The sequence below is a fragment of the Montipora foliosa genome, chromosome 5 (genome assembly GCF_036669935.1).
Source record: "Montipora foliosa isolate CH-2021 chromosome 5, ASM3666993v2, whole genome shotgun sequence".
In the NCBI taxonomy this organism is placed as follows: Eukaryota; Metazoa; Cnidaria; class Anthozoa; order Scleractinia; family Acroporidae; genus Montipora; species Montipora foliosa.
Window position 1 is genome coordinate 12,644,903 of NC_090873.1, and position 10,000 is coordinate 12,654,902.

At 42.1% G+C, this 10,000-nt stretch overlaps 1 protein-coding gene across 1 annotated transcript in view; it reads left to right on the forward strand.

Annotated features, from left to right (window-relative positions):
- Positions 1-10,000, forward strand: part of LOC138003659 (transducin beta-like protein 3) — a 47,105-nt gene that overhangs the window by 26,661 nt on the left and 10,444 nt on the right. The window contains exons 18-23 of the mRNA XM_068849847.1: positions 127-356; positions 1,244-1,322; positions 2,346-2,423; positions 3,621-3,679; positions 5,291-5,394; positions 8,953-9,024. Coding sequence (XP_068705948.1) covers positions 127-356; positions 1,244-1,322; positions 2,346-2,423; positions 3,621-3,679; positions 5,291-5,394; positions 8,953-9,024 — 622 coding nt within the window. The remainder of the gene's footprint in view (positions 1-126; positions 357-1,243; positions 1,323-2,345; positions 2,424-3,620; positions 3,680-5,290; positions 5,395-8,952; positions 9,025-10,000) is intronic.

Consider the following 10,000-nt stretch of genomic DNA (forward strand, 5'->3'; position numbering starts at 1 on the left):
ATTCATATCATTGCAGGTTGGAATGAAGGCCACCTTTAATAGCTACATGTATAATCGAGACCACAAAACAAAAGTATTATGTTTCTGGTAATAACACTTCCACTATGTTTTTACATTAAAATGTAGATTTGGCTTGTTGAAAAGGGTTCAGCTGTTGGTACTTTGCGTGGACACAAGAAAGGCATTTGGTGCGTAAAATTCTCACCAGTTGATCAGTGTCTGGCTACATCATCAGCTGATTCGACTATCAAGATATGGGCTTTATCAGACTTTACATGCGTCAAGACATTTGAGGGACACACAAGCTCTGTTTTAAAGTTTAGTTTCATTAGCAGGGGAATGCAGCTAATATCTAGGTAAATCCATTATTCTGTGGTAGCAGTGTTTATTTATAAAACGCTGAGTCGTAAATTCGTTAATTGGTTCATTATTCCTCAAAGAAGAGGAGCCGGTCAAACTTTGTCTGGTTGTAGACTGCTAGCAGTTCCTTCTACGTCAGTCGAGCCATGGGCTTGTTGGGAGATTAGAAAACGGGAAAAAAACAATATCATTGGTTAAGAGAGGAAAAATAATCGTGCTGCACGTGCGGCACGCGTTGCTATCATGGCAACGGCAACGCCACAAGACAATAAAAATGATCATTGGTTAAAAGAAGAACACCAATCCTGTTGCACATGCAGTACTTATTTTTTGCACATATTCTCGCAGTACTCTGCTTAACAATGATGTGAAAGTACCAACATTGAGGTTTTGATGACAACGTGAGCATGCATCTGTGGACGTTTCATTCACCCTTGCTCGCCATAGAGTCTCCAGTAGCTCAGTGGTTGGAGCATCCGACTAGATCACGGAGGGTCTGGGTTCGAATCCCATTTGGGGCTCGGATTTTTCCGAGTTCCCGATGGGTTCCAACAACATTTCATTTCATATGTGTATATGATTCTTAAAATCGCCCGTACCCAAAATATTTTAGGATACTTCGTCCACATTGTACGATGTGAACGAGATACAATAATCACGAAAGGCTTACAACAGTTCAAAATTATACTTTGAAGTGACGTTTTGTCGCCCTCGCCGTCGTCGATGTTGAATTTTGTCACGCAACCGAGAGGAACGGCCGAGGGAGGCTTGGGGAAATGTAAAAGATCTCTCCACCCTTCCCGTAGCATATGGACTAACTATGGAAAGCAAACGCTGTTGTTTTCATCTGTGGTTATCGTTTGAACGTGTTTATTTTTTTTAGTGGCTCTGAGGGTCTTATAAAGTTATGGACAATCAAAACCAACGAGTGTATCAAGACATTTGATCAACATTTAGATAAAGTAAGTTATTTACTTCCCAACCGGTTAATATTACGTTTAAGTGACATGAAGGACTGAATCTTACAGGTAGCGAGACCAGTCATGCAACTCCTTTGAATCAGTGTATCTCCGTTTAACTTATCTTCATCCATCTCATTGAATTACATTGCATTTCACGACAACATATGCGTCCATCAAATAGACCATATTCGGATTTTCAGTATTGGACTGGAGCTACAGTAACTTGCAATGGAGGCTAATGCGGGGGAATATATTAAAAAAGTACCTATTTGCATTTGAAAAGATTCCCCCGCATTACCTTCCATTGCAAGCTAGTTCCAGTCCAATACTGAAAATACGAGTATGGTCTGCTGATTGACTTAATCTCAAGAGGTGTGTCTTTATAGCTCAGCTTGTAGAACCCGAGAAGTCGTGGATTCTAATTTTGAAAAATCCCTTCATACGTGCCCGGTACTTAGTTGACCACGCCCAGGGCCAATGAAACACATACAACGGAACAAGACCATGACTTGTAAGAATCCCAAACCAGTTGGCTATTTGCAAGTGCAGCCGAGAAGTTGAAGCAGGGACTACCATGATCAAGTTCAGTGTCAGAACGGATTTTGAACCCGATTGGAAAACCGAGATCGAGCCAGTCCACGCTCTCACATGAACACGTGGGCATTTTTACAAAGGATTTAAAGGTGAAGCAAGATCTCGGAAACCTGGCCAGCCCGGCCAACGGGGCTCGTATGAAGAAGCCGTTAGTCCGGATATCAAGACAAGCGCCCAAAGCACCGGTCCGCACTGCCTCCCAGAATGATTATCAAAGTTAGGAAGCACCGAAAACAGTTGCTGGAGGGCTGGAGCACATCTATGCTTGAACGGGGACTCGAACCCAATGGCTGTGCAATTTCGTAGCACACTGCAGAAGTCAGATCGCTCGGCTTTCCTTGATAACAAATCTACTGTGGCGAAACGCAGGGCAAAGTGAGATTCCCGTATCTAGTAGCATTAATACACCAATTGTTTTGTGACACACAGGTTTGGAGCATAGCGGTCAACCAAAGTGAAGATCAGATTGTGTCTGGAGGAGCTGACTCGGTGATAAACATTTGGAAGGTGAGAAAATTAATAGAAAGGACAATAGTTCAAGATATGTCCTGGTTTGACCCTAATTAGATGCACGCGGATTTCAATAAGCGTCACAAAGTGTCCCCTTGCTCTTCTCGCCGCCAACTTCAACATCACTTGTGTCTCAGAATACAGACAATTTATGTCACAAAGTGGCCCCCATTTGATGCTCTTTAGGTAAAGATTAACTGCTGCGTTTACCCAAAGCTAAAAATAACGCTAACCTTTACACTTACCTTACTGTTGAAAAGAGATAGCAAATGCTTCGACTTAAAGGGACACTTTGTGTTGGATGTGAAAATTGGGCGTGCATCTAATTAGGGTCAAACCTGGGCATAAGTGTAGTTTATGACAATGATCAGAAAATCGCGTCTTTTTTCTCTATAATTTCAACTGAATAACCGTTTACATGTAGTTGAACTGAACACCCAGCCAATTTGACGTCTCTTAAAGACAGAGCGAAGACGAATGGCGAACGCTGGAAACGTCAGCTTTCGAAATTCTTTGCAGTGGTCAATTTGCCATATCAACTGATGTGTTTCTCTTCCCCACCAGCACAGCTTTATAGTTTCTTTAGAAACTGAGCGCCTTTATCCTTTATTTCAAAGCCCTGGAACTTTCAAGAGTATTTCGGCGAAACATATTTTTTTACGGCATGACAGTTATCACTTATTTTATTTTTTTATTGTATTGGAAACATTGAAATATCGGTTTTCTACAATTTAACCACGCCACGAGCTTCTTTATTGTTCATTTTTTTAAATAAAACTACAAATTTAAATGTTTAATGTCATATGGAGCAAGGATGGCACAGTTGGTTAGCTCACGGCCTTGGTGCAAGGGGTCCTGGGTTCGATTCCCGGATCTCGCAACCTTGTTTCAACTTCTTTCCTTTCCGTGTAGCTAAGTAGCTTTAAATACCCGTAAACGGAGCACTGATGGAGAGGGGGGAGTAAAATGAGCGCACCGTCGACCTCAGGTTTGTCAGTTGAATTACTGTTACGAGTTATCGACGTTAAATATGGTTACTTTATGTATGAAAGCAGTAATAAATTACCGGTAATGTCGATTTTTTCACAAAAGGGAGTATAAGAGCCAGAGTGTAAGGCATTTCTACATGAATAATTTTATTATATCAACGACCATTTCCAGTGAATTACTTAACTTTTTGTTACTTTGTGAAAGGATGTAACAGAAATTGAGCAAGAGAAGGAACATGCTGCCGCGGAGGAGAACGTTCAAAGGTATGTTCAACATTAAACACACTGTTTCGTACATTTGGCAATAGGCGTTATTTTATGTTAGCTTTTACGTCCGCCGGTTAGGTTTCAATTCTTACAGAGGCTGTTTTTCACCACCAACAACAAACAACTCTTAACATTTACTGAGGAGAGAATTTTAAGGTTTACAGGATTTGAACAATAGAATGTTCACCAAGTGGAAAACAATTTCACGGGAACACGAGTCCAACAAATTGGCCTGCTTTCTTTTCGGTGGCTCATCTCTGTTCTAACTGTGATCATTTTCATTTGCTCGTGTAGACGAGGAAATTTGCCCAATTGTTTATGTGACAAACGTATTTGCTGCAAAGCTGACGTGTTAGCTTTTATGTGACAAATAAACGTTCCATGTCAAATAAAAATTGCTTGTGTAGCCGACTCTTCACATAGATGTGGTAAATTTCTGCCTCTTAAGCCGCGGTTACACGAGCGATTTTTTGCTCGCGCTGGTGATGCGATTTTTTCAAATTTTGTCGCGTCGCCAGCCCGTGATGAAAATCACACGTGTGGCCACCCTTGAACTGGCGACGCGACAGGTGAAAAAATCGCAAGAAAAAAAGTCGGCAGAGTTGAAACTTTCGCGACAAAATCGCAGAGATAGTTGCCCGTGTAGCCACCCTGCAACTTTTTGCCCGCGCTTACGACACGACTAAAGAGTGTTTAGCCAATGAAATTAAAGGAGGAATGTCGGTTTTTAGTATCACCCAACTAGTGGACTAATGCAAATCCTGCATTTTGATTGGCTACGCTACTAGATGACTATTAGCAATAGCCCTCGAGTATTGAAAAGCGTAGCGCTTTCTTTAGTTTTATCCCCCGACCAAATAAATATTCTTCAACTTGCATTCGCTAACTTTGTTATTGCCTTTATTGTCCAACTAGTTGGGTGATACTAAAACAATTAGACCCTTCGCCCTTAAGGGCCACGGGTCAATAGCCCCTTCAGCTTCGCCTCATGGGCTGTTGACCCGTAGCCCGCAAGGGCTACGGGTCTAATTGTTAAATAGTGCCCAGGTCTCTTGAAGTATGCGATTCGCGCGGCCTTCAATTTGTTACCAAAATTTGTCACAAGTGTAGCCACCCTCGCGCGCAGGCGACGCGACAAAATCTTAAAAAAGTCGCCTTTTTTTCACTAGCGACGCAAGCACAAGCACAAGCAACGCACGCAGGCGCATTTACTTGGGTGTTAATTAGTGTCTATTGTTTTAACAAAAGGCTTTAATGGACAACAAGCTACTGAGTTTGTGTGTGCTGGTGAAAATCAGGCCTTAGTGAACGCCACTGCAGAACGACCAGGCAACCTGGCCTTGTTTCTGCTTTCTCTGCTGTCCAAAGGCATTGCTGACTCACTGAACTGCGAATTGTCAACAATTATTACTTTTTGTGCTATCCACATGATCAAATGTATTTGCCACACAAAGTTGTCTCATGAGAATTGCTCTTGTGGGCGGGACTTCAGTTAGTTTCGACGATCTACTATTTTTCGTCCTTGCCATGTCACTTCACAGTATTTTTCTCAATTTCTTGTCTTGTTGTTCCTCTTGAATTGTATTCTTGGCACTTATTTTCTGACAGACAGCAAGAGTTATCCAACCTCATCTTCGATCAAAAGTATCTGGAGGCGATTGGTTTGGCGATAACATTAGACCAGCCTTTTAGAGTTTTCAATATCATCAAAGGTAAAAAACTGTGTAGCCCAAAAGCAAATCAAGATCATTTGCCAAAACAGAACGACTGCAGTATTTATACATGTACCATCTACTGACGTTACACTAGTCGTGACTCTGGAGATGGCATCCGCTCAGGTGGTCGAAACGTCATGTGGTCAATAGGAAACTAGAGAGTTTTAGATTCTACGACGAGGACGAGAACGAGTACGAGTTTTGACAGCCCGTTTATATCGAAAATACTAAGGAAACTTATAACCCGTACGCTTAATCTTACTCTTTGTTAGCAGTATAGGTTGCTCAGTTATTCTTATTGCTGGTAACTGAGCCTTTTTGCTCATCAAAAAATGCCAAAATTGCTACCGTGTTGTTGACTTGTTTTGATTCGACGACATTTGTGCAAAATCTCGTACTAAAATGACGACGGCATCACGTTTTTCCCGCCAAAATGACGCTGGTTTGCGCGCGCTCACTGTTGTCTTATGAGAAAATCTCGTACTCGTAGTCGTTCTCGTACTAGAATCTAAAGCTCTCTACTAAATCAACGACCACGGCGACGGCAACGAGAACGTCATCTTCCCGAAAGGGGGAGGGGGGGGGGGGGGCATCTCACAATATACATCCGCGTTATTGTAATCACTTCGTGACTACAGGATTTCAACCTTTTAAATATGGCAAGGCTGTGGTGGTTCCTCAAGAATAGGGAATTTAAGAAACGACGACGGCTACGACTACGACAACGGCAGAAAACAATAATATCATTGGTTAAAAGAGCATAAATAATCGTGCTGCACGTGCAGCACGGATTTCAGCAAGTATCTTTGCGGTCCTCTGCATAACGACGACGTGAAATCACCAAGTTTGAGGTTTTGAGGACAACGTAAGCAAGCAACAGAGAATCTTTCATTCTCTGTTTTCACTCTGAAACCGCTCCTACCAATTTATTTTTAGGATACTTTGCCCACATTGTACGACGCGAACTAGACTGAATAATCGCGAAAGACTTACGATAGAGCCAAGTGATATTTTGAGGTGACGTTTTCGTCGACCGTCGCCGTCGTAGATCTTAAAGTAGGGAGCTTACGAAACGACGACGCCGACGGCAACGACGACGCTACAAAACAATAGGTTTAGTGAGCAAAAACAATGGCTCTGCACGCTCTGCACGTGCGTTTTACATTTTGGTACATGCCGTCATCTCCTAAATGACGACGTGAAATGACTAAATTCAAGGTTCTGTGGAGGACGTTAGCACATGACGATGAATTCTCAGTTCTCTCTCTACGCTTCCAACCCACTCATACCAATTTAATTCCTTGTCAGTTACTACACATTCTTAACGCGGAACGACATGAAATAGTTTCGTAGTGATATGAATAACGCGGATTTGTATTTTTAAATGAAGTCCTCGTAGCCGTCGTCGTCCTGGTTTCGTAAGCTCCCTATTCCCTAATGGCACTGGTCGGAACGGTGATTAATTTTGGGGAGAAAATGAAAATTTATCCTCACGTTCTGACTTTTTTCATAAAACCTTAAATAGAGGATATTACATGGCCGCGCGGAGATACGAAATTTCTCTTCGAGTGTTGGAAAAATATTTCACGAGTGAGCGCAGAGTACCGCCAGAATATGCCGCACGTGCAGCACGATTATTTATGCTCTTTTAACCAATGATATCACTGTTTTGTGGCGTCGTTGTGGACGTCGTCGTCGTAGATCTTAAGTTGGGACTGTTCCCTTTTGTTTTGCAGACGACGGCAATGAAATGGACAAAGTGAAAAACGCACGTGCTGGCGTGCAACGCAATTGTTTTTGCCCACTAATATGCAAATTTGTGACGTTCTTGTTGCCGTCGCCGTTGTCGTTGCTTAAGTTCCCTAATGTCATGCTAAACAGTCCTCCACGAAGACAGTCAGGTGGCTCCAGAGCTGGAGTTACCTGAAGTGGAGTACACTTTCGGTTGTACGATAAGATCGTTAATTTTTTTGGCTTTTAAAGAGTGGACTAAAACTTTTCGTTCGATTCTTGGGGAGACATTTGCTTATAGAAACTGCGTTTAGTTACCTTTATTCAACCACGAGAAACTTTTTGCATTGTTAGAGTTTTATTTTATCATTTTAAATCCTTTTTTTTTTGTTGGTTCTGTGCATTGTTTTTTTAACGAAAAATAAGAAAACTACTTTCGTCCATTTTGCTTTCATCTTCGACAACAATTTGAATCGAGTAATTTTGTTGAGTGTCTCGTAAGTTAAAGACATCAATATAGCCACCGTGACTTTCTACATAGACAGTTAAGTTAACAGTGGAAGTACTTGAGAGCCTTTCATTCGTCGTTGACCCGATGTTGTGATTTATCAAGAAACCGAGAAGTGCATTCCACTGGAACATTTCTTTTTGGGACAAAGTTCTTTGTTATTCAATTTCGTAGTTTAGTGAGAAACTCGTATTAGCCAGTTTTTTGGTCAAGCCATTTGTCGAAAAAATATGCATATTTTGCGCAAATTAGGGTCACGTAAGACATGTAATTAAATCTCATCAACAATAGATGAGCTTAAACGATGGTGCGTTATAGACCTCTTTTATCATGGCGGCCAAATAAAATATTCTTTTGTTTTAATGCTAATAAGCCTTTCTAGCCTCGCTGCGAGGAGCAAATTTCACAAGAATATTTGTTTCAAAATGAGGCCAGTAGGTCTGATTAACATAAATACAAAAAGAATATAAAGGGTGGTCGCCATTTATGAAAGTGGTTTATTGGTCCGTAGAACTTGGAAGTGATCAGTTAGGTGGAAGAAAGTATCCATGGCAACCCTGCAAGCGGCACAAGGGAGCTTACGCACGCGGACGGCAACCGGAAGTGAGCTGTTTTCCCTTTTAACTTGTATTCACACAACTAGATTAATATTGCTAAGTATCTTTTCTCCATTAGAAAATGATTAGTTTTACAATCTGGGCGACGCGTCTGTTGTGGGTTGCGAAATGTTCACTTCCGGTTGCCCCCCCCCCCCCCCCATCCTTACCCTCCCTTCCGCGTCTCAGAAACCTCGCAAACCTCGCGTGGTTGAGCTCCCTACTGTCACAATGGAACGATCAATGGAATACACACCCAAACCAGTGGGGGTGGGATCAAAAGGTTCAAAGATACTGCAGGCGAAATGACTTTGCTAACCGATCAGAAAGCAATGCAAGACTTAGTGCGATCAGTTATAGAGAGGGAGGTGGCGATGGGTTTGCATGCAGTTGCCCCAGGTTCAAATCCTGGTTTGGAATTGTTTCCGGTTGTCTCGGATTTAACTCTGTCACGCTTTGTAAATAACCAACTGGTCTTTGCTGCTAGTTGGGGTTCTTAATCATGCTTCTGTTAAGTTTGAATTGTTTCTTTCACATTATTTAAAGTGGGGTGCCTGTGAACTAGCTTGATACTGATATCTACGGGCACTATAAACAAAGCATTTTTTTTTTCATCACGAGGGGGTCCATACAAAGACTTCAGGGTTGCCCACAAATTGCGAAGAGGGGGGACACTTTGCCTGCATTGATTTAGCCATGTGTGATGTTTCTTCTGTTTAGATATCCTACTTGTCCAAAACGGTAGCGAAGAATTAGCACAAACGATCAAGGGGCTGAGAGAAGACCAAATCGGTAAGAATGAAGAATACGTTCCCAAACGTTCTTGTTGTTATGAAGGGTTACGTTTTTACAAACGTTGGCCGTGTTGCACTTATGTTTCAACAGACTTAACTGATTAGAGTGTAATGTGAAGTGCCAGTTTTGTACCCCATATGAACCATGTGAGCGTTAGCCCTACTAATGGAAAAGGGCCCACACAAGGACAGAGAAAAACTCTGACCAGGGTGGGAATTGAACCCACGAACTTCGGGTTAGATCACCGCTGCTCTACCGACTGAGCTACAAGGTTCTAGTTTGGTACCCCGTATGAACCATGTGAGCGTTAGCCCTACTAATGGAAATGGGCCCACACAAAACTAGCACTTCACATTACACTCTAATCAGTTAAGTCTGTTGAAACATAAGTGCTACACGGCCAACGTTTGTAAAAACGTAACCCTTCCTTGTACTTGTACATGTTAATTGCCGTGACTTTAACATCTTCAGTTCCCACGGCCTGCTTCCGTCTGACCTTGTAGCTCAGTCAGTAGAGCAGCGGTGATCTATCCCGAAGTTTGTGGGTTCAATTCCCACCCTGGTCAGAGTTTTTCTCTGTCCTTGTGTGGGCCCATTTCCATTAGTTTTAAGGGCTAACGCTCACATGGTTCATATGTGGTACAAAACTAGCACTTCACATTACACTCTAATCAGTTAAGTTCTTGCTGTTAGCTTTGTTTGTTTTTTATCTTGCGGCGAAAATGTTTCAAACTAGCTGCGAACCTTTAGATTGAACTCTGGACTTGGCCATCATAGTTCAGCTGGACATGAGTGAATCCGCCTGTATCAAAATTATGGGTAGGACACTCTGAAAGCACGACTTATACACTAGATGGAACATTTTGGGCATGATTTTGAAACTGGCTCGTACTTAAAACTTCCGTTTAGAAGCCCAAGGCACTTATTCAATGACTCTTGAAAAAGGATAAAACAATTCTCGCTTCCTGGTCTC